General features: G+C 33.4%; 3 protein-coding genes and 1 pseudogene across 3 annotated transcripts; 3 read left to right on the plus strand and 1 right to left on the minus strand.

Moving 5' to 3' along the window:
• Positions 1-456: 456 nt before the first annotated feature.
• Positions 457-2,062, plus strand: LOC112091155. Its single transcript, XM_024164058.1, has 3 exons — positions 457-480; positions 962-1,460; positions 1,965-2,062. Exons 1-3 carry the CDS (start codon positions 457-459, stop codon positions 2,060-2,062), a joined length of 621 nt encoding a protein of 206 aa, XP_024019826.1.
• Positions 2,063-6,912: 4,850 nt separating this feature from the next.
• On the plus strand, positions 6,913-11,450 carry LOC21389653 (importin subunit alpha-1). The gene is made up of 11 exons (XM_010095707.2): positions 6,913-7,223; positions 7,941-8,037; positions 8,124-8,215; positions 8,303-8,434; positions 8,765-8,950; positions 9,138-9,301; positions 9,392-9,470; positions 9,935-10,063; positions 10,205-10,332; positions 10,403-10,780; positions 10,958-11,450. The coding sequence occupies exons 1-10, from the start codon at positions 7,014-7,016 to the stop codon at positions 10,776-10,778; spliced, it is 1,593 nt and encodes a 530-aa protein (XP_010094009.1). The 5' UTR covers positions 6,913-7,013; the 3' UTR covers positions 10,779-10,780; positions 10,958-11,450.
• A 6,852-nt stretch (positions 11,451-18,302) lies between these two features.
• Positions 18,303-19,932, plus strand: LOC21389654 (GATA transcription factor 16). Its single transcript, XM_010095708.2, has 3 exons — positions 18,303-18,601; positions 18,723-18,824; positions 19,218-19,932. The coding sequence occupies exons 1-3, from the start codon at positions 18,575-18,577 to the stop codon at positions 19,563-19,565; spliced, it is 477 nt and encodes a 158-aa protein (XP_010094010.1). The 5' UTR covers positions 18,303-18,574; the 3' UTR covers positions 19,566-19,932.
• A 3,153-nt stretch (positions 19,933-23,085) lies between these two features.
• Positions 23,086-27,468, minus strand: LOC112091152 (annotated as a pseudogene).
• Between the last annotated feature and the right edge of the window lie 242 nt (positions 27,469-27,710).

Genomic DNA, 27,710 nt, shown 5'->3' on the forward strand with positions numbered 1-27,710 from the left:
GTAAGGCGGTCGACCGGTTGAGTATAACTGCTCTGTCACTGGTCGACCGGACCTAACGAGACAGTATATGATTTTGCAATTTTTTGAGATTTTTTTTTTCAAGAAAACATGAAAAATAATTTTATGATAACCAGAATTTGATCGTGATGAAGAATTCAAGTACAACTGGGAAGATTCAAGATGAAGGATCCATATATGTTTCGATTATTCTTAGTAATCTTTATTTTTTTTTTCTCTAGAATGGAACCATAATATTACGGTTATTATTATTATTATGCTTGTTGCCTAGCTTCATTGCTTTGTATGATTGCATGTAATATGATTTGCTATATATGTGATAACATGTCATGTAGAATAGGGAGTGCCGCTCATTAAAATTGTTCATGCATATTTCTTAACATAAAACCTTGTTTTCTAAAAGATTGAGTGGGTGAGGATTTTTTGAAGAAAAGACCCATGGCCTACATTGTTAGTCCGCAGGTAACACATGGTGATACCGACCCCCAAGAAGGGATTCGTTATGCACCGGTGTGGATCTCCGAGTGGATAATTTATTTGAGCATATTTTATGTTTGTACACCCCTAGGTGACAATTGTAAAATATGGATCAAATAGTTGAAACGATGGTTATACACTCAAGATTAATTTAATTATTAATCTCCCCTAGGAGCTCTGCTAATTAAATTAATGGCCAAAGAAAATGAGTATCAGTATATGTTGGATATAGATTGATCCGGATGGTATATATTGATCGGAGGGGATCCGTGTTCCTAATTAAATTTTGCATGATCTCCCCTAGGAGACTTACAAAATTTTGAGTTTGGAATTATCGTTGTGAGGTTGTGATTTTTCAAGGTTTTGACACACAAACATATTTGTTGCATTATAACATGTATATATGTTTGATTACTAAATGTTTATGCAAGTTTGCTTATACTAGATATATGAATGTTTATTGTAGATCAAAATGTCTTCTAGCGCATTATCGTCGATACTTAATAAACACAATTTAACTGGTGAGAATTTTACCGATTGGAAAAGGAACTTAAAGATCGTCCTAACCTTTGAGAAACTGAATTTCGTACTGAATACACCTTGTCCTCCGGAGTCACCTGTTGATGCTCCTAATGAGGTTTTCGTAGCGTATCAACGCTGGAAGGACTCTAACGATATGACTCGCTGTTATATGATGGCGAGCATGTCCATTGTGCTACAAGCACAACATGAAGATTACATAACTGCTCGTCAGATTATCGATAATCTTGAGGACATGTTCGGTGGCCAAGCCGCTGAAAAACGTCGGGAAGCCCTTAGTAACCTCATTAACTGCATACAGAAGGTTGGGTCTTCCATAAACGAACATATGCTGAAGGTGATGGGCTATTTGGCTGAAGTTCAGACCAATGGGGCCGACATCGATGCTGAGTCTTATATGAATAATGTCAGTGACATGAAATCTCGTATTAATTTATTAGGTATTATAATTTTTTTAGTAATTGATTAAAAGATGGTCACATCAATCTCATTCTATTAATAAAATTATCACTGAGTTGTATAAAAATTGTGCTTATAGTTGAGATTCTTAATATTATTCTTCCTTTGCTTTGAGTTTTTAAATGTTAATTTGAGTTTTTAATTTGAGTTAGATGCGATTTTATGTAGAATTTTTTTATTGTAGTAAAAAAATTAAATGTGATTATTTTTTAAAATTTTTTACTGTAATAAAATTTTAATTTTAATTTTAAATTTATATCGGTGAAATGAACGTATTTTAATTTTAATTAATAATGAATGGCCAAACCGGAGATTATATTACCATGTTATTTTTTAAAAATGTCTATGGGAACAATTCTTTATGTGCGGCCAACATACCTAAAAGTTCTTATCTATCGAACCACTTCAGAGTAAGTTCAATGCTACTAGCTAGGCTACTACTTTGGTGAATGTGAAATGTTATTGTTCAGTGGCTTCTTCAAAGTTGACGTCCCATGTGTATTGCTTTTCTGGTCAAAAGGGTATAGTTGGATTGGCTTCTACTCGGGTTCTCCAGAACAAAAAATAATAAGCAAAAGAAGGGTTAATTAAAATAATTGGCTTGTAGCTATTCTTAAACCAAACTATGAATGTAATTTAAAAAAAAAAAAAAAAACACTACGGGTCCGTTTGATAATGTTTTCAAAATAGTTTTATTTTTTATACAAAAATGAAAATAAGATTGTTTTGAAAATCATTCTCAAACTGATTTTAAAATTGATTCTGAAATTACGTTTGGTAGTCTTTCAAGAGATTAGTTTAAGTATGATAAAAAAATAAAATCATGTTTGGTTACATTTATGTTTATTTTGAGTACATATAATTTATAATCTTAAATTAATATTAAGTAATTAATAATTGATAATTATTTAGTAAATAAAAATTAATATATTAATAATATAATAATGGATAAATTATCATTATTGTGTACATTAGTAATTAAATTATATATAATAAATCAATATACTAAATAATTAAAAAATAGTAATTAGTAATTAATTATAGGTAATTACTATGTTAGTAATGTCCTCATATTTATAAGATTATAAGTAATTAATTAGTGTATTAAGAAAAATAATTAATATATACATAATTTATTAATATTCTATTTACTACTTAAATTATTAACTTTGAATTACATAATTAAATAATTAGTTAATTAATTACTAATGTTTATTTAATAATCTATTATTTGATATATCACATGATCAATTTTTGGTAATTATTCATTTTATAATAATTAATTAATAATTATCAATTATTAATTATTATTGATTAGTATATTACATATTGGTAATTATAATTTAATATTTATTATTAATTGAGTAATTACTATTTATTTTTTATTTACCAACAATTTACTAATTAATAGATTACAATTAACATAATATATGATTGATATATTAATTATTAATTATTTATTTAATAACCTATTATTACTTGTTTTATTGTTAATATGCTATATAATTAATTTTTGGTAATTAATCTTTAACTAAATAATTAATTACTATATTATTTATTATTTTATTGATAAAATTAAAAACTTAATAGTAATAAATTCATATTTAATTAATAATTAAGTAATTACTATCTATTCATTAGTTATTAAGTATATCTATTTATTAATTATTAATTAATAGATAGTATAATTACTAATATATAATATAATTAGTAATTAATAATTAATTATTTAATATAACTTTGTTGATAAGTACTAAAAAATGAAAACAGAAAAGGAAAAATAACTTTCAATCATTTTCTACTTTCTTCACAAAAATTATTTTCATTGTTTTATATTTTCGCTACAGTATTTTCTCTCATAAAAAATACACATAAATTGAAAATAATTCTAAATCATAATTTTAAATTCATCAACTAAACGTCCTAAGATGCTTTGTTTTGATATTTTTATATGAGATGTATATATATTCGTTGGAGGCATATGCCTTCGGCGGATAGTTGTTTTTGTGTGCGTTAGGTGTGCGCTTGGCAGCCAGCGTTGCGGTGCAAATGGATAAATGGACGCCAACTTGACCATTCTTTTTGCAACTTGTCTATGAGGTGCTGTGATTCACAAGAATTGTAAACAACATTTCCAAGGCTTTAGAATTAGCTTCATATCCTTTTTCTAACATGTACAAACATAATAACAATCTTAGTGTCACTCGTCACTGTATGACTACAAAGTTGCCACATGAAAAAAAGGTATCACTGGGCCCATATTATTATTCCCGGAATGTCTCCCGGCGGTTGTATTCATCCGACACTTAATTTATATTTTGTTTGTCATTGTAATATTTGTTTGTACGTTCATGTACAACTCATATTAAACTTACTTCAATATTATTGTGGCATACTAAAAAGTTACAAGTACATATGAGAACTGTTACGAACGTCACACCGTAAATTGGTTTGCACTTCTTTGTTTTTTCCAAATCCTAGACCACCAAATTTCATAACATGTTTAAGTTGAATCCTCGTGTCAAAACCCATAGCGTACTCCTGGTTGCAGCTTAAGGTTTTCAAAAGGAAATAGCCGACCTTGTCCACTTAACTCGAGTTTCATCATTTAATTACACGTAAAAAACAAATTAACTTTTTTATGCAAAACTTGAATTTAATTTTAAAGAATAAGGTCTATAGCTATTGAGATGGTTGTCTTAAAAAGAGTAGTAGAAATATGCAAACTATTCTGTAAGGTTTTGGTCTACTCAAGCTATCTTATACCCAAGTTTAACCATTGGTTAAGAAAGACAAATCGATTTAAGGCTAAGTGATTTTTTGAGACTAATTTTGATCCGCTTTTCATTTCGTGTCAAGTGCGCTAACACCATCCAAACCCTTTTGTCCCTATGAACAACCCACCAAATTTCTTGTTGTTTTAGAGTCAAGTTGTCCTGTTGTAACTTGTATCACCATTTTATCATCAATTTGGCCATTGGGTCGTAAGACTTCAACTAATTCTAATTTTTGGTTGAATTAGAGGAATACATAAAAATAATTGAAATTTAAAATATCATTTTTAAAGAAAAATTAAGCCTAATTTTAGCAACAAAGTGGTATATATGAATAACTATTCCTAAAAAGTGCATAGAGCCAAATTTACAAAATTTTTTGTGAGACGATCATTGACCACCACAAATCTAGTCTTATACTTGCACATACCCATTGAGGAGTATATCTTAGCAACTGGACATATTGTATATTTGCCACTGTTATTTTTTTTTTTGTTTTAAAAAAAAAATTTGTGATGGATGCCTAAATGAACAGAATACTTTAAAAAATTTTAGCTTTTTATTTGCACTTTCATTTTTCAGCCTGGCTTTTTTTTTTTTCAAAAAAAAAAATGTTTGTCAAGAATTAGTTGGTTATGTACTTGTTCTGTTAAGAAAATTAAGGATTTTTTTTTTTTGGGTTAAAACAAACATATATAAAGAAAAAATCTCCAAAATTATTGGGAAGTTTTAAAATTTGAAAATTAATCCAGTCAACCCTTCTTATTAGTTTTTTTTTTTTTTGTTTTTTGAAAAAATAAACTCCACAATGTTTACCAATAAAAAGAAATTTTTGCAATAAATGACTTCATTATAGCAGGTTACTGATCGTCACCCACCATCTATTTTGGAGTCAATAGTTTCTAGCGTTACGACCTGTCATGTTACTTAAGGTAGTCTCACATATTGCTAGGGATTTACAGCTGTTTCCATGAACCGGCACTAGCATATACAATTTTGTTGGTGGTAGTCCATTGTACTACCTATAGGACCTAAATTTAGAGGCCCAACACCTTGGCTCAATCCACATAACCCATAGAAATCAATCTACTAAAGTTAAGGAAAATAGTAGAAAATAAGCCAATATGAAAAATTTAAAGAAAGTATATAGGTCAATTTTTAGTTATAAAAATTAATAGGCCATAACTTGTCAAGTTATGGTTCATAACCAGATAAGTTATGGACAAACTTATCAAGTTATGGTTCATAGCCAGAGAAGTTATGGACAATTATGGACAATAACTTGTCAAGTTATGGTTCATAACCAGACAAGTTATTGATGAAAACAGTAATTTGACCTATTTATTAACTTATGTAAACTATTAGCCTATTAATTTTAATTCATCTCAAGTCTTGGCCTATTTCCCTCTTTCTCCCGTAAGTTAACCCGATACTTTTTTTGGGAAATATTTAGTTTTGTACAAGTCTATTATTTATGTAATTCAAAATAATTAAGTGTTATTATTGTATTTTATTTTTCTCTTTATTAATTAAATATCAATTGTTTAGAGTGACGTAAATAGTATTTTTTTACTAGATTAAGTGCATTTTTGAATTTTTTTTTTCTCTACTTTTTTCAATTAGATTGCATTAGAACATGTATCACAAGGACTTTTAGATTGGTTGCAAAGTTCTAATCCAAAAGTTTTGAATTGATTTGCATATTAACCATAAATTCACGATGAGTATTTGGCTACTACCTCTCTAAGTTTAGTAGGATGGGTAGAAAAGAGAAAAGAAAGAGAAGTAAAATACTTAGGTAAAGGAAGTAAAATGATTTTTTCTTATGTTGTTTGGTAGAAGAGAAAGAAAAATGAAAAGAAAATATTAAATTTAAGACATTTTACAATAATATCCCAATACAAATAAAAATATGATGAATAATGCATGTTAAAATTGTTATTTTATATCTCAATTTTTTGTCAAATTTTTTTCCTCATCTTTTCTTTTTAAAGTTAGAATGATTAAAAATTGGTGGACCCCATGAATTTTCATTTTCCTTCCTTTCTCATTTTCTCTCTACCAAAGAATCAAAAATTTCATTTTCCTCTGTAAAATCATTCATCTATTTTCTTTTCTCTATTTTCTACCCTACCAAACACACTGTAAAGTGATATTTTTCTAGTTCACCACAGAACATGATGGGCGTACCATAAAACTTACCCCATTTTATTCATTTTTGGTAGAAAAAGCAATTTAAAATTTTTGTTGAACCAAAATTTGTCAAACTATCTTATAAATAAGGGGTTGATCCTTTGTTTCTTTTTTTTTCTTTTTATCTTGAGAATAATATACTAACTTATTGTTACTGTTATTGTTATTTTTCCAGGATTAATACTTGGATAAGAAAGCTACAAACATGGGTTATTGCCAATGGCATCCCAAAGGGACAAGCACCAACACTTTTTTTTTCATCCTTTACAAATCTTTCTCTCTCCCCTTCGCCAATCAAACTCACTTTTTCCCTCATCTTCAAATTCAAACCGAGTGGTAGTTTCGTAATTTCAGGCCGATCCAAGCCCATTTACAGACCACATCCCCTCCCCAACAACGCTATATATAACCTCTCTGTTCTATCCCTCTCTCTTCAAACTCTTCGAAAGATCAAAACCCTCCTTTCTCTCTCTCTCCCTCTCTCTCTCTGCCCAAAAACCCTCGCTTTCTCTCTCTAGGGTTTCGAATTCAGCTCTTCAGGTTTCGGAAAGGATGTCGTTGAGGCCGAGCGCGAGGACCGAGGTCCGCCGGAACCGGTACAAGGTCGCCGTCGACGCCGAGGAGGGCCGGCGCCGTCGCGAGGACAACATGGTGGAGATCAGGAAGAGCCGCAGAGAGGAGAGCCTCCAGAAGAAGCGCCGCGAGGGACTTCAGCCCCAGCAATTGCCCGCTTCTGTCCCCACCTCCGCCTTGGAGAAGAAGGTCTCCAATCACTTCTTTTTTTTTTTTCATTTCCCATTGTGTTTGAGAATTTTTGTATTGTTTTCACTAATCCACTGATAAGCTTTTTAAATGCGATTGATTTTGTTGATTTGCTTCGTTAATTTGTTGATTCGGATTGATTTGAACAGTTACTGGAATTGCTTGGCTTTCGATGGATTAGCTAAGTGGATGACTTAGTCTACTGTTTGTTTCATTTTAACTGTTGGAAAAGAATGAACTTTGCCTTCTTTTTTTTTTTTTTTTGGTAGTTTGTTTCCTGCTAGGCGACTTTACATTCTGGTATTAAATTGTCTAAATAATGTAGTCATTTTGTGGCTCTCATATCATGATATTTGTTTTGTGAGAACAGCGGGTTGATTGGATTACATATGGGCTGTCCAACTTCTTGGTTGGGCTCAGTGTTAAATTGTGTTTTGTGTAATCTTATTCAGACTGAGTTTTAAGGTTTGGGAGGCATGTTCTGTAAATGTTGTTAATGATTGAAACTAAGCACTTGTATATTCTTGAAATATGTGTATATGTGTTTATAGATATAAATATAAATTACTTTAATGTCCTCCGTCCACCTCTTGTTTCATTTTTCTAATGGCAATCTAACTGTATAATGAAGATGTTTTTGAGAGATCGGTTGAAGTCGTTGATCTAGTTGTGGTCCTTTTGGATTATACTTGTTTTAATTTGGTTTTCCTAATGCAGCTAGAGCATCTACCGTCCATGGTAGCGGGTGTTTGGTCTGATGATAGTGCTCTGCAGCTGGAGGCAACCACTCAGTTTAGGAAGCTGCTTTCAATTGGTCAGCACTTTTGCTACTGCTGTGTAATTATTTATCAACTTTTTTCTTATTAGATTTGTTTATTTATGATGCTTTTTCCACTACAGAAAGAAGTCCTCCGATTGAGGAGGTCATACAATCTGGAGTCGTCCCTCGATTTGTTGAGTTTCTGATGAGAGAGGATTTCCCTCAGCTTCAGGTTACTTTACACACCTTCACAAGGGTCCCTAATGTTGTAGTGCATACAATTTTGTAGTTCTTAATGCTTGTAATTATCCTCCTGCAGTTTGAGGCAGCTTGGGCTCTCACAAACATTGCTTCTGGGACTTCTGAGAACACAAAGGTGGTAATTGACCATGGAGCTGTGCCCATATTTGTTAAACTTCTTGGCTCTCCGAGTGATGACGTCCGTGAGCAGGTATGGAATTTTAAGCATATGGATATTGCTGTTCCTTCTTTTGGAGTATCTTATATTTTGTGTGTGTTTCTATGTTGCACCTTATTTATGGCAAATGGAGTGTCTTATTAGGTATTCAGTTCATAGTACATGCCTTTCATAAACAACACTCCTCTCTTCAATCTACCAATGGCTATGACTGAGTTATCCTCAGACGACTCCTAAATGGGGAAGAGAAGGAGAGGCTGGTGTTCCTTAGTAGTATCTTAGGTTGTGGATGTACTGTTCAGTTGATCAATTTATAACAACTGCATCAATTTCTTGACATATTTCTCCCTTTAAAATTTGTAGGCTGTTTGGGCCTTAGGAAATGTTGCTGGTGATTCTCCCAGATGTCGTGATCTTGTGCTCACTAGTGGGGCCTTGGTTCCCTTGCTGGCACAATTAAATGAGCATGCCAAACTCTCTATGCTAAGAAATGCAACATGGACACTTTCAAACTTCTGCAGGGGCAAGCCACAACCTTCTTTTGAACAGGTTTGATTGTTTTTGCTATGACTCTGGAAATATCAAGTGGCTTCAACTTTTAGTCAACAATACCTGCATTTATAATTGATAACTCCTTACATTCCGTATATTTGTTTTACTGTTCCTTGGTCATGTGACTTTATATGAATTGAGCGACTTGGAATTCTGAAGGGCATTTGGTTGATCATTAACACAGGTTAAGCCGGCACTTCCAGCTCTTGCACGCCTTATTCATTCAAATGATGAAGAAGTTTTGACAGATGCATGTTGGGCACTTTCTTACCTTTCTGATGGAACAAATGATAAAATTCAAGCAGTTATTGAATCAGGAGTATGCCCTCGGCTTGTTGAGCTTTTACTGTGAGTGTTTTATAGCCCTTAATTGCTTTTGAGCTGTTTCTATATGGTTCCTGTAAAAAACTTTTTACTGAAACTATGCTTGTTTTCCAGCCATCCATCTCCTTCAGTACTAATTCCTGCTCTTCGTACTGTTGGAAATATTGTCACTGGAGATGATTTGCAAACGCAGGTATTGGTTGGTCTTGGGCTAGATGGTTTATTTTTATCCCATATTGATTTGCTTTTATTTACAAGGAAAAGACAGCAAAACAGTCTGTGCGTTTACTTTTGAAAAAGAAAATATTTGTTAAGTCCGACTCATGAAGACATGAACTAATACTATGGTTCTGTGCAACAAGAGTGATTTGCTTGAATCTTGTTTCAACAAATGTAAAAATACATATTATGTTGTTAAGAGTGATTTGCTTAATTCTTTTCCCTCCATGAAAGTTTCTCTAATGCAAAACTCATTTATCATATGTTGTTAAGAAGTTATACCTTCTCAAATTCCAATAACCTGCCTTTCTATGTGCAGTTTTTACTTATCAATGTGTTCTTAAATTGTAGTTCAAAACGTATATTAGAAGTTTGTCATTTTTACTTTAGGTCGGTGATTTAGTCTTGAGGTAATTAGCTGTTGTTACTACTCTTCAGGTCATCATTCAGCATCAAGCTTTACCTTGTTTGCTGAATTTATTGAATACCAATCATAAGAAGAGCATCAAGAAAGAAGCATGCTGGACGATATCGAATATCACAGCGGGAAACAAGGACCAGATTCAGGTATTTTGCATATCTGAACTTATCTAACATTAGTCAAGTGTCTTCTCTTTTGTTGTCCATTTGCAACCCATGGTGATGAGTGATATGAAACTTGATCCCAATCTAATCTACACCCATATGTGCTTGGTGAAAATTTGATAGGCTGTCATTGAGGCTAATATAATTGGCCCCCTTGTTAATCTGCTTCAAAATGCTGAGTTTGATATTAAAAAGGAGGCTGCTTGGGCAATCTCCAATGCTACATCTGGTGGTTCTCATGAGCAAATCAAGTATGTGGCCCCTTCCTTAAATGTCGTGTATTGTCAGTTATTTTTGGTGCTGATGATATGTCTTCTGCAGGTTTTTAGTGAGTCAAGGGTGCATCAAGCCTTTGTGTGATCTTCTTATCTGCCCCGACCCTAGGATTGTTACTGTGTGTTTGGAAGGTCTTGAGAACATCTTGAAGGTTGGAGAAGCTGAGAAGAATTTGGGTAATACTGGGGGCGTCAATCAATATGCTCAGCTGATTGATGATGCTGAGGGGTTGGAGAAAATTGAGAACCTACAAAGTCATGACAACACTGAGATATACGAGAAGGCAGTAAAGATTCTCGAGACATACTGGCTAGAGGAAGAGGATGATACAATGCCACCAGGTGATGCTTCTCAATCTGGATTCAACTTTGGAGGAGACCAAGTTCCTTCCGTGCCTTCCGGTGGATTCAACTTCAGTTAAAGGTATTATTTGCACAATTTGTACAGTTTTTCATGCTTCACTCTTGGTTTTTTAATATCTTTAGAGGATTCTTTGCTATAGTCGTTGAGAATAACTGCTTCAATTACGATCAGATTTGAGTCAGCTCTCCGGTGCGATGTTTACTTAGATTTTTGAATCCACTTTTTTGTGAATTTTAGGGTGGAAGTGAAGTGCTCGGGTTTTAACGATAGTCGGATTGAGAAAGCATGAGGACTTATTCGATTTGTTATTTCACAAGCATCTGCCAAAGGAAAAAAAAAAACCCCGGGGTTCTATTTTTGGTGAGTGGTTGTCCCCATTAGTTGGGCTTATCACGTACAGCGGATGTCAAGAGTCTCTTCATTTGTTTTTTCTTTTTTCGTTTTCCCTTTGTTTTAGTTTTTCATAGAAGTGTTGTAGCTAAAAGTGTTGCTTATGGGTTTGATACCAAGTCATTTTGGCGACTTCCAAGAGTCTTCATATTTTGCTTTTCTAGTTTGAGGATTCAATTCCTGTCCGTTGTATGTTGTGTGGTGATAAACTTTTAATTTTTGGGGGGAGCTTCAAGAGTTGTTGTTTAAGATTTCAGTCGTCCGGGGGGATATGTCCACTGTCCCGATGCTAGAAGTTGTTTAAAAAATTCTTGTTATCAAGAGAAAGGTTTATTATCTATAGACAGTTGTTTTCATGCGTTTATTCTTGCTTTTTTGGATATAGTTTATGGGATCTTATTTCTTTTTATGCATTGTGTGCACTTGCTGATGTAGATCGGGACGAGATTTTGTGAACTTGTTTATCAGGTCAAAAAATGAGAGATTATATCGACTTGTTCTGATATAAGATTTGTTAATTTCTACACTCAAGTGCATGCTTATCATTTTCGTCCTGATACTTTTTGTAATGTTATTTACAAATTGGCAACGGAAACGTTGGCTGATTGGCTAAGATCCCTGGAGGATAAATGTGGTTGTCCCGGATTGTCTCGTGTCTGTTAATCTAGGTGTATAATCAGCTCGAATAGGATTTTTTTGAAAGCCATGATTGTAATGGATTGTATTTCCAAAGTTTCTTCTTTGTGTGGAGTGTCTTCAATGCAACCAAAAGCTGATGATAAAATCATATCAAAACGAAAATGTACGCAAAATTGAAAGTCATCTATCAGCAGGGTTAACCATTCAAAACAGGGCCATACCTTACAGTTATTTTAAGCTATTTTTTATTGGGAGAAAGAAGAAAATAAGTTAAGATTTGAGATGAATTAAATTTAATAGGTTAATAGTTTACATAAGTTAATAAATAGGTTAAATTACTGTTTTTGTCTATAATTTGTCTGGTTATGAATCATAACTTGACAAGTTATTTACAGTTTTTGTCCATAACTTGTCTGGTTATGAATTATAACTTGACAAGTTTGTTCATAATTTATCTGGTTTTGAACCATATCTTGATAAGTTATGACCTATTAATTTATATAATTAAAAATTGACTTATATATTTTTTTAAGTTTTTCATATTAACTTATTTTCTACTATTTTTGTTTTTTATTTTTTATTTTTTACTTCTGTATCTATACCTAGATTACTTGTTGAGTTCTTTATGTGTTTATTTGCCAGTGTAGTAGAATTAGAAATATGTGCAAAAAACTCAATGCAACGCTTCCAATAATTGGGAAAGGGTTGCAGCGGGTACATCCCCTATATTTCAGATCTCCGACGTCAAATGTCTAAAATTTAGATCTTAATTTGAGTTAAAGTGTATTTGAGTATGGTTTGAGTTATGACTCTAATTTGAGTTTGTGTTTGGATGTGTACATTTTAAGTTATGGTTTGAATTGAAAATTTATTTGAGTTTGTGTTTTGGTGGATCAAAACTTGAATTTATATTTGGATAGTATTTTACTAAAAATTCAATGGTGATAGAAAATTTTAATAATGTATATGGGTGGAGTTTTATTCGTTTCTTCGTTGTGCATGCATAGAAAAAATAATCATCTCAATCGGAATTAAAATGAAAAAGTTATAATGTTTTTAATAATAGAAAAAATAATGTTCATTAACTAGTTTGAGTTTATGAACTTAAATTGAAGGGAGAATTTAAACTCAGATTTTAATTTTAAATTTAAATTTTATAAAAAAAATATAAATTTAAATAAAGTTGTAATTTAAATTTAAATTTTTTTTGAATTTGGATGGAAATGGACAAGTTATAAATCTTTGCACGTAAAATAAGGTATCACACGGTTAATGAAATAGTACAGATTGGAAATATATGTATATCATGAGGTCGTACATAACAAGGAATAATTTGTGGAGTGAATTTCTAAACAGCTCTTGTTCCTACTGTGCCGTTTACCATCAAGGAATAATTTGTGGAGTGGATTTCTCAACAGCTCTTGTTCCTATTATGCCGTTTACCATCATTCTCTGTTGTTCCTTGCCGTATGGGGTTCTGGGCTATATCTACGGAGGGCACTCCTGCGTTAAGACTAATAAACAATTTTGACAATGAAAAATAGTAAAGAATAATGTTATGGATATCGACTTAAATTTTAATTTTTGTGTATTTATTGATATGATATATGAGTTCACTTTTTTATTAGTGGGTGTTTAAAGTATTATCACGTCAATTAATAAATGGGATTACATTTAATAATAAGAAGATAACAACTCACATATCACATTAGTTAGTACACAGAAAATAAAATTTGAGTTGATATCTTTAGTATTACTCAATAACAAAATATAAGAGTAAAGGATCGGATACAATATCTAAGATCACTAAAATATGAAACCAAGTGTGCTATTATAGGCAAATGTATTGAAAAGAACCTTTGGATTCATTATGGTTTATATACATAACTAGTTAATAGAAGTGACTGAGGAAATTCCAAGATATTCCTTTTAGAATATTAACAAGCGTCAACCCTAAACTCTCAATCTCAGGAGACGTTCAGTGTTCTTTCGATGTATCCTTTGTTAGGTTCAAAATTTAATTATCGGAACGTTATTCAGTTAATGCCACATCACAAATAAGAATGAAAATATCGATATTTATATTTTACGGAAATATCAATATCATTAGAAATTAACGTAATAATGGAAATTCATACTAAAACTCTTTATTTTTCAAATGAGACTTTAAAATATTCTAAAATATATGATAATATATTAGTTAGATGAAACTCTCAATCAAAATACCAATTATGTGATCATAATACCATAAATGTTAAGTACGTGTTCACAAATTAAGTAAAGAACGAAAAAATAGATAGGCTAAGTTCAGATAAAAAAATAAAAAAAACATAACTTTTACATTTTTGAAAAGTAAACTGAAAGTATATGTAAAGTTACATAAATTTTTGTGAAAATTTTACCAATATTTCTATGAAATTTCAATAATATTTTCATGATATTTGGTCATCACACTATGTTATTCTCAAAATGGATATTTCATAAGAATATCGAATTTATGAAAATTTCTATAAAAATTTCATGAAATTAGTATAAAATATACTTCACCTTTATTTCTATAGTAAAAAATTTCAATAAAAATGTCGATTTTCCTTCCCTGATCACAAGATATCAATGTTGAAGTCCCCTGGTAAGTTTCAAGTCCAATCCCAAAGGATTCAAATCCTAAAATTAAGGAAACACGTGCCACGCGACTGATCCCTTTTCGAGGAACTTCCGAATATAATTTTTTAAGATATGTACTTTCTCAATTTTTTTTATTTATCTTTCCTCAGAGAGAGTAAACTGTGAAGTTTATAATTTATGCAAAATTCTTGAATTTTTATTTTTTGGAGCCTAAAGAAAGGGAAACATTTGTGACATGGCTTGATGTTATCGAGGGAAACACAGAACAGATTTGTCTTTAACTAGAGAGAAGAAGAAAGTCACATTTTAGAGGGCTCTTCTTTTGATGACAGAAAAATATGGTTTAAATTGCATAAAGCATAGGGAATATGAAAAAGCTTACCGCAAACTTGCACCATTACTCCCAATTTCGACTTGTTATTTTCTCATATTATTGGAGAGAGAGCTTTACATGACCAGACTGTAGTCTCTTTTTTGGCCTTTTCGGAACACTGTCGGTGGTTCTGTTCAGAGGAACGAGTTTTTTTTTTTACATGGTTACCCTCTCAATTTATCGTGTTAGATAAATCAATTTCTAAATTTAGAATTCTTACAATTATTTCTTTAAATTTAGAAATCTATTGTATTGATGGTCTTTTTGCTCACGTCTGTTTAATATTGGAAGGATTTTGTCACATGATTTTTTTTTTTAGTGCATCTGATAGTCATTCTCTTAAAGAAGATGATCAAAACTGAAAAGGGCGTACTTTATTTTGCTGATTAGTCCTTTTTGTTGAGATTCTTTCTTATCTGGACCCCAACACAAAATAATAATGATCTACTTACACGAGCTAATCTTAATAATCTTTGTCAAACTTTAGTGTGTCATCTTTAGCCAACGCAGTGTATTTATGCGATGAGTGTGATAATACCAATCTAAACTATTTGATAAAAACACATTGATTGGATAAGGAATTTAACACCAAGCTAATTTATCTTGGTGATGGATTTATATATCATATGGTGGATTTATACATCATATGAGAAATACATTTCTTCTTAAATTTATTTGGACAGACCACTCTATATTGACTTTTTTGCTAATCCGCACTATATTGATAAGTTGTTTTTTATTAGAAAACGAAAGAAGAAGAAAAAAAAATCAAAGTTGAAAGGAGAATATGAGTTGCTAGAACATGTTTTTGACTTTTGTGCTTTCTCTACCCTAGTCTAATAATTTCCAGTTAATATCTTTTTAAGTGCATTTTCCATCAGTATTTTGTCTTAAAAGTTGGAAAAAATATACCGTGGGGTATGTATTTTTGCCCCATCAGTAACAATTGTTATTTTTAAAGATTGAATTAGTTTTCAATAATAAGATATGTGTACATCCGCAAACAAAAGAAAATCTCTGAAATATTGCAGCCTACATATGGTAAAATGAAAAAACTTTACGTAGAGAGAATAATGAACATGATTGGTTAAGCATATTCATGCATATAATGCACACTTTTCGTTTATAATACGTTCTTAAAAAGATGAAAGAAAAGTTTACGATAAGTGTCTCCTAATCCTTCTTATATGGGTTCTGTCTCTTCCTTAATTTTCCCTAAACAGCTCACCTAACGCAAGACACAGGTGTTCCTTCTTTGCGTTTCCGTATTTGTCTTATTTCCATACGTGTACTTTAAGTGGGTTCATACCTTTGGCAAACCAAAAGCAGTGGGTTTAGAATGAACAAGAGCTTTATATAGTTTATATTAATGAGAAAAAAAAGGGCTTCACATAATTTATGGTGTAATAATTAGAATAATAAGAGATAAAATATTTCTAACTACTCCATAAGGTATGGTTTATACTTTTGCCGGACATATACAGGTCATTTGTACAGCGGTGTTGCCCAATTTATGCTCTACTTGTTTGTAGTATTTTTGAATAAAGAAGTTGATAAATACACATATGCATATATGCGTTATTGTTTTCCACCATTAAGCCATTATTTTTTAGGGAAACATAGTTAAATACATTGCAAGCACTATGGGTAGAATATATATATATATATATATATATATAAAGAGAAAGACAAAATTTTAAGTTTAATTATTGTTTTTTAGTGTGTTATACAGCTTCGTGAAACTATGGCTCCGTACGCATAAGGGTGGGTCTTGTTTGAGCTCCACAAGGACATAGGGTCCATCCCTTATGATTCAAGAGTCATTTAAAGTATCTCTAATGTATTATTATAATTAATATACCAATTATAAATTTAACATTTGAGTGAAAAAAATATTTTCCAATACAATGCTATTTATTGTGTCAAATTTTCTATGTTATATTTTGTGACAAATATCTCATTAAATATAGCATATGAAAAATTTAATATTTAATTGCTATTGGTTGAAATGTTTACTTTTCATGTAATTATTATAACTTTTATATTTTCTAATTATTTTAAATAAAAAAGTTTACTTTTATAACTTTCAAAACTTAATAATTATGAGAAAAAAATAAATTTAGAATTTCAAATAGCAATATAACTGGAACAACATACTGTATCATATTTTTTTATGATAAATATACAATTGACATTAACATTTACATTGGAGATGGTCTTAGTGTTTTTTCAACCCTATTATTTATGTTATTGTACAAAATTTTAATGCTACTACAAAAAATAATATGTATAATATGAAGTGATAATTTGCATATTACGAAAAATAACATTTAGGTTATAAAGAATAATCTTTAGGTTATGAAGAATAACCTAGAGAAATAAAATAGTGTTATTTTAATGACATTTTTAAAATTCTCCTCTAAATATTTCTTACTATTATTACAAAATATAAAATGTTTAAGGGCCCAACTGGTGTATGTTTTTAAGCTAATGATTCTGATTTATTGGGGAGAACATTGTGAGTGAATCATTGTTGGGAATTTTTTGATTCAATTTTTTATGAGAAAAAATATTGTAACAGAATCAGAATTAATAGTTTAAATACATCAACTAAACAGATCTTAAGTATTTATTACATTATGTCAAATTATTATTATTTTTGTTAATTTGATATAATTTTTGTTTGATCTTACGATTTAGAACTATATCCTACTAAATAGATTTTTTTTTATTTTTATTTTTTGTGAAATTCCTTAAACTTCAATTTAGGGTAATTTCTGACATCAACACTTTGCAAGTTTATAATTTCAACGTTTAATTGCAAAATTCTTACATTCAAAACCACAAGTAATCGTATCCCTCTCCTGGATATGTTTGATAGGAGAGAGATGGATGGGGAGATAAAGGGAAAATCCTAATCTCTTATTTAGTTGAAGGGACACAAGGAGAGAGGAGAGGTGAGGGAGCCTCTCTCTATTTAGACCCACTATTTTACTCACTTACTCTAATAGAAAGATTTATAAAATCTACCTATTAAAATAAAAAAAAAAACCATTTTATCCTTAAAAGATTTAATATAAAATTAAAAAAATATAAAAAAATAATGAAATAAATATTTATTCATCTATCCTTTTTAACTCTCTCTTCCTCTTACTAAACAACTCAAAAAAATACTTTAATCCTCTCCATATCTCACGTTCGCCATCCCTCATCTTCTCCACTCCTCTTAGTTAACGGAACCTAAGTTCCCCAAATGTGTGTCCTTTTAAATTCCTAAACCCAACCAAAATAGAGTACAGAGCGAGTAAATTTGATTCCCTTAATCGCAGCGAGTGAGGGAAACACGCACGCTTGCATATTGCCACGCGTCCACCAAACCTTCCCTAAAAGTTGGCTTGGGCAACGTCACCCCTACTATTACACACACCCAAAATCTTCAGGAAGGGCATTTTCGTCATTTGATAAAACTCTGAAATTAAAAATAAACAAAATCCCACTAATTCACTCGCTCACTGTTTCGGTAGAGTTTGCAGCCCTCGTTAGGGTTTTCGTGCATATCCAGTGGGCACTTTCTGTCGGTCTCACTCTCTTTCTCTCTCTAACTTTGTTTTTCTCTCTTCTGCCTCTTGAATTCTCAGAACCCATTTGCATGTCGGTCGCTTATAGAGCGTTTTATGCTCAATACATATCGTTGCCTCTCTGGTTTCAAGTCTTTCTTGGGTTTCGAGCTTGATTGAGAAATGATCATGGCTTTTCAGTCTTATTAGACACATACCCACTTGCTCATTCTCTCTCTCTCTCTCTCTCTCTTTCTCTCTTAGTGATTAATGGGCACGATGGATCTTGCAGAAAAGGTTGGTTTTTAAGGTTTTTGAACTTTGATCATGAACTTTGTAGTTTTTGGTTTTGTCATTTCTGTTGAGTAATACACGTTTGTTCTGATTGGTGATATGGAATATCGTTTTGGTGAAACAGGAATCATTTGGTGATGTTGAAGCAAATGAGAATAAAAGATCCTGTGTTGATTGCAGGACCACGAAGACTCCCCTGTGGCGTGGAGGCCCAGCTGGGCCCAAGGTCAGTCCAAATCCTTTTTTTATAAAAAAATAATAATTATTTTCTTTACTTTACTTGTCGTTAATTAATTCTTTTGTAGTGGTCGTTCTTTCTTATGTATTCTGTATTTCCACCGTTTGATTTCATACGTGTGTAATTAGTTGTTTTCTTTTTTTAATTACTCGGGTTTGTGATTTTGTTTATTGGGTCGGTCTAATTTCTTTCTAGTCTTGGCTTTTCAAGCCGAATCTCTTAAACCTTTTTGGCCATAATTTTTTTTTATTGACATTTGGGTTTTGATTATGAATTATCACATTATAGAATTGCACATCTGAATTAAGTAGTTAATTTATGATGATTCTTCATCATGGTTAAAACAAATGGTATTTAAATTGGGTTTTTTTTTTTTCCCAGTCTCTATGCAACGCCTGTGGGATCAGGTACAGGAAAAAGATGGTTTCTGTAATGCGTATGAGCACAGGGAGTTCAAGTGAGAGGATTAAGAGAGAGAGAACTCACACTCATTCCAACACTAGTAATAGTACCACCTTAACAAACGACACAAACACTAGTGTTGGCAAAGACAAAGATTTCAATGAAACCTTGAAAGTGAAATTGGACGACTTTGGAAAAGAGGTTTTGTCACAAAAGTCCCGCCCGGTTGTGAAAAAACAGAGGTGTCGTAGGAAGAGGAAGTTGAGTGAGGAAGAACAAGCTGCCGTTTTGTTGATGTCTTTGTCTTGTGGATCTGTTTTTGCTTGAGCATTTTATTTTTATTTTTTTTGGGTTCTTTTTCTTAAAGGTGTAGTTGGGGTGATATAAAGTGAAGAAAACCCTACTAGGCATATAGTTGTCTTTGGCTTCTATTGTTCTTTGGAGAATTCTGTGGTGGGGTGTGAAAAAATATCATACTGCGTTTTAACCGCGGATCACATCACATTAATTTTAACGTAGATCTAACAGTTTGAACCTTTCTTATACTTAGGTATACTCTAAGTGCATAATTCTACTGTTCTTTTTGATAGTTTGACTTTGAATTTTCAATTATGGAAGTGATATTATACACTAATACACCCCACCTTTTGTTATTTTGGGGCTTCTTTTAAGTGGAAAGAGAAGTGAGGGAAAGTCAACGAACTAGGAAGTGATGATTTTGTGAGGGTAACATTCCTGTTTTTTGGTACCATGTTAAGTACAATGTAAATATTATTGGAAGTACGTTGAATTTAATATAGATATGTTCTTTTTCATTTGGCATGTGATGCTACTTGTTTGTTGACATTTTATGGTTTGAGTGTTTGACTAACCAATGAATGAGATGAAAAGTATTTTGGATGTTTTGAGAATTTTATTTTGGGCCATATTTGCTGTTTTATGTCTGATAAATGTAAACCCACGGGGAAAAAGATGTGCAGATCTGAAGATAAGAAAGTCAATATAACCTCCAAAATTTTGGCCTCCGTTTGGTTGGAAATATCAAAGAAGGGAGGATGGAGAGAGTTTGAAAGATAGCGAATGTGAAGTGATGGAGAGGGTTATATTAATCTTTTATCTTACTTGGTAAGAGATGGTGAGAGGGGGTGCTGAAACGATAGATGAGCGGTTATTTGTTTACTATATTGCCATTTTTATTATTTCTTGATGATTTTTTTTAATAATAAATTGCCTTTCCAAGCTTGAATTGATGTATTTTATGAATCCTTTCGGATTAACTTTTGTAGGGCCATTTTGTGGGTCTAATAATAGTGCTTATTCCTTCATCTCCTCTCATTTTACTCTCTCCCTTCTCATTAAACAAGAGATTTACTCTACCTCCACCCTTTTTTATCCTTCCATCTCTCCCTTCACATGTGGTTGGAGGAAGAGATGCAGGGTTAAAGATTGGAGAGAAAGATGTGATACCTTGTTTGGCTGGAGGGAGGAGAGAAGGAAGAAGAGAAGAGAGATTAAAGGGATGTATCTCTCCCTCTGGGTGCATGAACTACTTCTAATAATGAAAAGATCCATAATATTTATATTTAAATGGACTATTTTACCCTTAAAAATATCATTGTGAAATACTAAAGGGACTTTTTCTGGTGTTTTTTTTAGAACTACTCATCAAATTGAATCTAGTCAAAAATCAAATCAGATTGAAAAAGTAAAACAGATCTGACGGTTGATAAGTATGGAACACCGTTATTCTCAAAAAAGAGGGAACACAAGAGAAATTCTTAATATTAAAATGAAAGGTTTTCATTATCATATGTTTTTTTTTTTCCTTAAAAAATTCCATTAGCCTAATTGGCTTGATTCACGGTGTTATCTTCAATTTGGCTGCCTTGATTTGCAGTGTTGTTTCTTGTTCTTCTTGGAGGCATGGTTTCATATCAATTCTCTCACTGGAATTCTTCGCGTTAACTAGAGATTTTGGGTTCGTCCCTAGTGGAGTCGCCAATTGTTGATAAAAATTTATCAACAAAATAATAATGAATTTCTTTACGGTTAATGCGATTTAAATGAACCAAAATACTATTAAAAGCAATTAAACAACAGGAACACACAAGAATTATAGTGGTTCACCATCGGTTTGAGAGCTTTGTCCACTATGAGGAGGAGAGGAAATTTACTACTTTGGAAGAGCATACACGAACTAATGCTTAAAATGAGACTTAGGGATTTTCTGACTCATAATCTTTTATTTATAACTTAAGTCACCGCCCATAAACTTTTCATATTTGAATTTGAGTTATTTCCTTTTATCTTTTGAGATAGTTTCTTAAAAGATAGATATTACAATTAATCAGGACGGTTTTCTTATTTAAATTTCATATATTTGGTTTATCAATAGTAAATCTCTGAGCAAATCTAGCGAATCTCATCTCTTGTGTAGTCTCGACTCCGTAAACACTTTCAGAAGTTTCTTCACCTACATTTGTGGATACGGTCGGCTTCATGTTGTCCTTTGTTTTCTTCTTGAGCAGTCGACCTCTTTCTTCATATGCCTGATTTCTTTCTAGCGGTTTGCTCTTAAGAGAGTTGCCTACTGATGTGGCGTCTAGGGCTGAGCTGTCATTGATCATTTAGTGTTCTCATTTAAGGCGTGTGGGTGTATCTAAGGTCCTATTTAGAGTTCGGCGTCTTACACTACAACAATTATCATACACTGTTTCAATTCTTTTCATCCTTTTTATTCTGCACCCCTCAATTAAACATTTCTTAGGATGTCTTCTTTTAAGGTTACTAAGAACGAGGAGAGGAAGAAAAAAAGAAAAAGAAAGAAAGAAAGAAAGAAAGAAAGAAAGCAAGCAAGAAAAAAAAAAAGAGAAATTTTAAAAAATATCCCTTAAAATGGACCCCTCCTAAATTAACATTGCCTTTTAAATTTATACTCTTTTGAACTATAACTAATCAAAGGTTTGATAAATAGATTATCAAAATTTGTCCATTTGTAAATTATAAGATGCCACGTAATATGAACCACGTCAACAACGTGACGAAACCGGATACCAAATCTGGAATATGACTCAAGACCTCTCAAGATTGATAAAAATCGCGACCCGTTGCTTAGCCAAGCAAGAACCTTAATATGGTGAAGACGCTACAAACGAGTATCGAAATTCCGTTTGATAAGTCAAATTGAACGCCACAAGGAATCCTTGATAAGTTTGGAAAATTTTCTTCAAGAACTCAAGAAGAATATCTCACAATATGAATAAACAACAAAAACTGTTTTGCATTATCTGAAAGCTAGCCTTAAATAGTTGAATCTTTCATGAAGAGTTTTTAATTGTAAAAGTTATAATCTACCCTTAATGAGATAAAACACGCCTAAAACAAATCCTAGGAAGGAATCCGAATTTGACTCAAAATCCTTCATTCTAAACACGCCTATAATGGAATTCAAATTTTAAATTGAAACTTAAAACTAAAAATAGGATTATAACGAAATCAAATCTTGATCCGCAATCTTGACTTGATCCCTTGCTGGAAAACACGCCCACATCTGCTTGGACTTCCCCTTGTATGTGTATTTTGGAATGACATGCAAGTTGGCCATGCAATGGCTCAATGGACGTGTATGACTGATTGGCTCTCTTCCGGATCAACTTTGATGAGTAAAATTAGCCTTTTTTCACCTTAAGTAGTGAAGACTCTTTCTTCTTGTTGTAGAACTCTCCGGACTAGGTTATTCAACTTTTCTTTGAATCTTTTAGCTTAATTCCTCATCACCGGACCAACTGAGACTTGAATTGGATTGTGAGTATTCTTTGCATCCCTGATGTACTCATCATTCCCCCTCTTAAAAAGTATTTGTCCTCAAATCATCACATGCATCAAAAGGACTCAAGTCAGTAACATTGAAAGCAGCACTAACATTGTACTCACCAGGTAAGTCAAGTCTGTAGGCATGGTCATTGATCCGTTCTAGCACTTGAAAAGGACCATCTCCTTTGGGCAGCAACTTAGAACGTCGTTGTGCCAGAAATCTTTCTTTTCTCATGTGTAACCATACCCAATCACCGGGCTCAAAAATCAGCTTGTGACGTCCCTTGTTAGCTTGCTTGATGTATTGTTCGGTTCTTCTCTCTATGTTGAGCCGTGCCTTCTCATGGAGTTGCTTCATAAATTATGCCTTCTTTTTACCATCTAAGTCCACATGCTCAAAAACATGTAAAGGTGATAAATCTAAAAGAGTTAAAGGATTAAAACCATAAATAATTTCAAATGGTAAGAACTTAGTAGCAGAATGAATGGTACGATTATAAGCAAACTCAACATGTGGTAAACAATCCTCCCACGTCTTAATGTTTTTACTAATGACAACCCTCAACAAAGTGGATAAAGTCCTATTAACTACTTCTGTTTGACAATCGGTTTGAGGATAACAAGTAGTAGAAAACAAAAATTTCGTTCCTAATTTTTCCCATAATGTCTTCCAAAAGTAACTTAAGAACTTAGCATCCCGGTCGCATACCATATAACCTCACAATCTCTCTAAAGAATAAGTCTGCAACATGAGAAGCATCGTCAGTCTTATGACAAAGCATAAAATGAGTCATTTTAGAAAAATGATCTACAACCACAAAGATTGAATCACTACCACGCCTACTCCTAGGTAAACCCAAAACAAAGTCCATTGAAATATCAATCCAAGGTGAACTAGGAATAGGTAGAGGTGTGTAAGACCATTTGGCTGAACCCTCGTTTAGCTTGCCTACAAGTGACACACCTACCACAAATTCTCTCAACATCCCGTTTCATGTGTGGCCAATAGAAGTGCTCCTGCAACATAGCTAGGGTTTTGGCGACTCCAAAGTGTCCCATTAATCCCCCACCATGGGATTCCCGAACTAACAAGTCTCTCATTGAACAATTAGGCACACACAATTTATTCTCTAAACAAGAAGCCCTCATGCCTATATAACTTACCCTCTGCAACCTTTTCACAAGCTCTATAAACTTCCCTAAATTCGTGATCATCATGATAAAGGTCCTTAATGTGTTCAAAACCAAGGAATTTAGCATCAAGAGTAGATATTAAGGCATACCTGCGTGAAAGTACATTTGCAACCACATTTTCCTTACCTTGTTTATACCGAATGACATAGGAAAAAGTCACAATGAATTCAACCCATCGAGCATGTCTCTTGTTCAACTTGTGTTGGCTTTTCAAATGCTTCAAAGATTCATGATCCATACGAATCATAAACTCCTTTGGCCACAAGTAGTGCTGCTATGTCTCTAGAGCTCGGACCAATGCGTACAACTCTTTGTCATAAGTGGGGTAGTTAAGTGCAGTCCCGCTTAGCTTCTCGCTAAAGTACGCAAGTGGTCTCCCATCTTGCATAAGAATAACGCCTATACCTACACCAGAAGCATCACATTCGATTTCGAACGTTTTAGAAAAGTTAGGTAAAGCAAGTAAATGGGCGTGAGTAAGCTTGTGTTTAATAAGCTGGAACGCCTTCTCTTGTTCTTCTCCCCATTTAAACACAACGTTCTCCTTCATAACTTCGATAAGCGGTGCAGTGATGGTGTTAAAATCTTTCATGAACCTCTTGTAAAAATTAGTAAGTCCACGAAAGCTTCTAACATTACCTACACTGGAGGGGGTCGGCCACTCTTGGATGGCTTGGATCTTCTCTTCATCAACCTCAATTCCTTTAGCACTCACAACAAAACCTAGAAAAACAAGCTTATTAGTGCAGAAAGTACACTTTTTGAGATTATCATATAACTTATCATTTCTAAACACCTCAAAAACTGAGTGTAAATGTGTGGTATGATCATGCAAACTCTTGCTATAAATTAGAATATAATCAAAATAGACAACAAAAAATTTACCAATGAAAGCACGCAAGACATGATTCATTAAGTGCATGAAAGTACTAGGTGCATTAGTTAATCCAAACGGCATGACTAACCACTCATACAACCCATTTTTAGTTTTAAACGTTGTCTTCCATTCGTCTCCTTCATTCATTCGTATTTGATGATACTCACTCTTAAGATCGATTTTAGAAAACACACAAGAACCATGTAGCTCATCTAAGCGACGGATAGGGTGTTGATACTTTACCGTTATGTTGTTGATGGCTCGATAATCAACACACATCCTCTATGTCTCATCCTTCTTAGGCACTAGAATCACTGGAACTGCGCAAGGACTCATGTTTTCTCTCACGTGCCCTTTCTCCATCAATTCTTCGACTTGCCCTTGAAGCTCATTCGTCTCTTCCGGGTTGCTCCTATATGCGGGTCGGTTTGGAATTGATGCACCTGGAACAAAGTCGATTTGATGTTCAATCCCTCGGATAGGTGGTAAACCATGCGGTACCTCATCGGGAAACACATCCTCGAATTCCTGCAAGAGAGAAACAACAACACTAGGCAACACAGAGTCAAGTTGGTTAGTGTTTAGAAAGGTCTCCTCGTACATGAGTACAATCATCGGCCATTATGAAATCAACGCTCGCTTAACCTGACTTGTTTTTGCATAGAAATTTCTTTGTTTTCTCTCTGTTTTTATCTCATTGGCTGAACTTTTCTCTCTTTTCTTCCTTACTAGATTCAACATTACTCTTTTTTTTTTCTTTCTTTGGCCGTGTATCTCTCTTTTCCCTCACTCTCACTATGCATGGCCTCATTCCTCTTTTTACTCTCATTGTTTTGTTATCTCATGTTCTTTTGTTCATTCAGTTTTTGCAACCTCACTTAGTCCTCATAGACTTGTTTTGGTGTCAACGGAATTAGAGTGATAGTCTGTTGGTTGTGCGTGAATGAATACTTGTTGGTGAAGCCGTCATGCTGCACACGCTGGTCAAATTGTCACGGTCTTTCGAAAAGGAGATGTCCCGCTTGCATTGGTACCACGTCGCACAATACTTCATCCTCATACTTACCAATTCGAAACGGTACGACAACCTGCTTTGTAACCTTCACTTCACCGCTATTATTCAACCATTGTAGCTTGTAAGGACAATGGTGCTTAAATGTTGTGAGCCTTAACTTTTCAACCATTGAAGTGCTAGCAACATTAGTGCAACTACTGTCATCGATAATAACACTACATAACTTGTCTTTCACGTGGCAACGAGTGTGAAAGATGTTCTCCCGCTATACTTCTTCTTCCTTTTCTTTAGCTTGCAAGTTTAAGGCTCGACGTACGACTAGCCCAAGCATCTCACCATGATCTGTCCCGAACTCTTCATATCTTATGGGGGTGTCCTTCAATGGTGGCATGTCATCTAGATCATCTTCATCTTCAGAATCAATTTCTCCATTTTCTTGAATCACTATAACTCGCTTATTTGGACATTGGTTAGCTATGTGTCTTCTTCCCTGACATTTGAAACACTTAATCTCGCTAGAACGAGTAGAAGTAGGGGCTGATTTACCTTGAAAGGCCGTGGTATTGATGGTTGGTTTGTGCTTAGGTTTGGCCTTGAAGGTGGACGAGTTTTCTTCTTTCTTTGGATAGTTCATCCTCCAAGGTGTTGCACTCGAATTTTGCAGGGCTAGTACCACCTCTCTTGAGTTGCCGCTCAACTTTGATTGCCATATGCACCAAAACCTCCAATTCCACATAATGGTGTATTTCGATTGTGTTAGCAATCTCTCGGTTTAAACCATTCAAAAATCTGGCCATTGTCGCCTCCTGATCCTCCTCCACATTGGCCCTAATCATAGCTATCTTCATCTCTTTAAAATACTCATCAACGCTCCAGTTACCTTGATGGAGACCTTGCAGCTTAAGGTATAGATCTCGGTAGTAGTGACTTGGTACAAATCGTCGCCTCATCACCCGTTTCATCTCATCCTAAGTTTCAATAGGACGTTCTCCGTTTTGCCTCCTACTGGTGCATACTTGGTCCCACCACACAATAGCATAATCAGTAAATTCGATTGCAGCAAGTTTTACCTTCTTTATTTCGGAGTAGTTGTGACAGTCGAAAACCAACTCCATATTCTTTTCCCACTCGAGATATGCTTCGGGATCACTTTTTCTTTGAATCGTAGGAATTTTCATCTTGATACTTCCCAAGTTGTTATCCGCTCGGTTCCTAGCTTCTCTATTCCGTCCATATCTCTTATGGCTACCCACTGACATTCTATGAAACTCCTCTTCTAAATTGTCCCCTTCAAATTCACCAATATCCTCAACTCCCCTTCGGTGTATCATGTTCCTCCTTGGAGCGTTCAGAGTAATTGGTGGTTGATCCTATTGTGTTCCTTCTTCTACGCTATCCAATCTCTCATGTAAGTGTTCAAACTCCACCCTCATCATCCGCCTCATCTCTCCCATTAATGCTTGCATTTGCAGATTCAGATTAACGGTAGGTGGAATCTCTTCGCTTGTGTTTTTCTCTTGATTTTACGACATGATTAAAAGGTGTTTCACTTGAATAGGGGTGTAAGAATTGA

Source organism: Morus notabilis, unplaced genomic scaffold (genome assembly GCF_000414095.1).
Source record: "Morus notabilis unplaced genomic scaffold, ASM41409v2 Scaffold763, whole genome shotgun sequence".
In the NCBI taxonomy this organism is placed as follows: domain Eukaryota; kingdom Viridiplantae; phylum Streptophyta; class Magnoliopsida; order Rosales; family Moraceae; genus Morus; species Morus notabilis.

Coding starts and splice junctions, on each gene's coding strand:
- LOC112091155 (XM_024164058.1), top strand. CDS start 457: ATGGCCTACATTGTTAGTCCGCAG. Junction 481..961: donor CCTACATTGTTAGTCCGCAG/GTAACACATGGT, acceptor TGTTTATTGTAG/ATCAAAATGTCTTCTAGCGC. Junction 1,461..1,964: donor TGTCAGTGACATGAAATCTC/GTATTAATTTAT, acceptor GTTATTGTTCAG/TGGCTTCTTCAAAGTTGACG.
- LOC21389653 (XM_010095707.2), top strand. CDS start 7,014: ATGTCGTTGAGGCCGAGCGCGAGGACCGAGGTCCGCCGGAACCGGTAC. Junction 8,435..8,764: donor GTGATGACGTCCGTGAGCAG/GTATGGAATTTT, acceptor TAAAATTTGTAG/GCTGTTTGGGCCTTAGGAAA. Junction 9,302..9,391: donor CGGCTTGTTGAGCTTTTACT/GTGAGTGTTTTA, acceptor CTTGTTTTCCAG/CCATCCATCTCCTTCAGTAC.
- LOC21389654 (XM_010095708.2), top strand. CDS start 18,575: ATGGGCACGATGGATCTTGCAGAAAAG. Junction 18,602..18,722: donor CGATGGATCTTGCAGAAAAG/GTTGGTTTTTAA, acceptor TTGGTGAAACAG/GAATCATTTGGTGATGTTGA. Junction 18,825..19,217: donor GAGGCCCAGCTGGGCCCAAG/GTCAGTCCAAAT, acceptor TTTTTTTCCCAG/TCTCTATGCAACGCCTGTGG.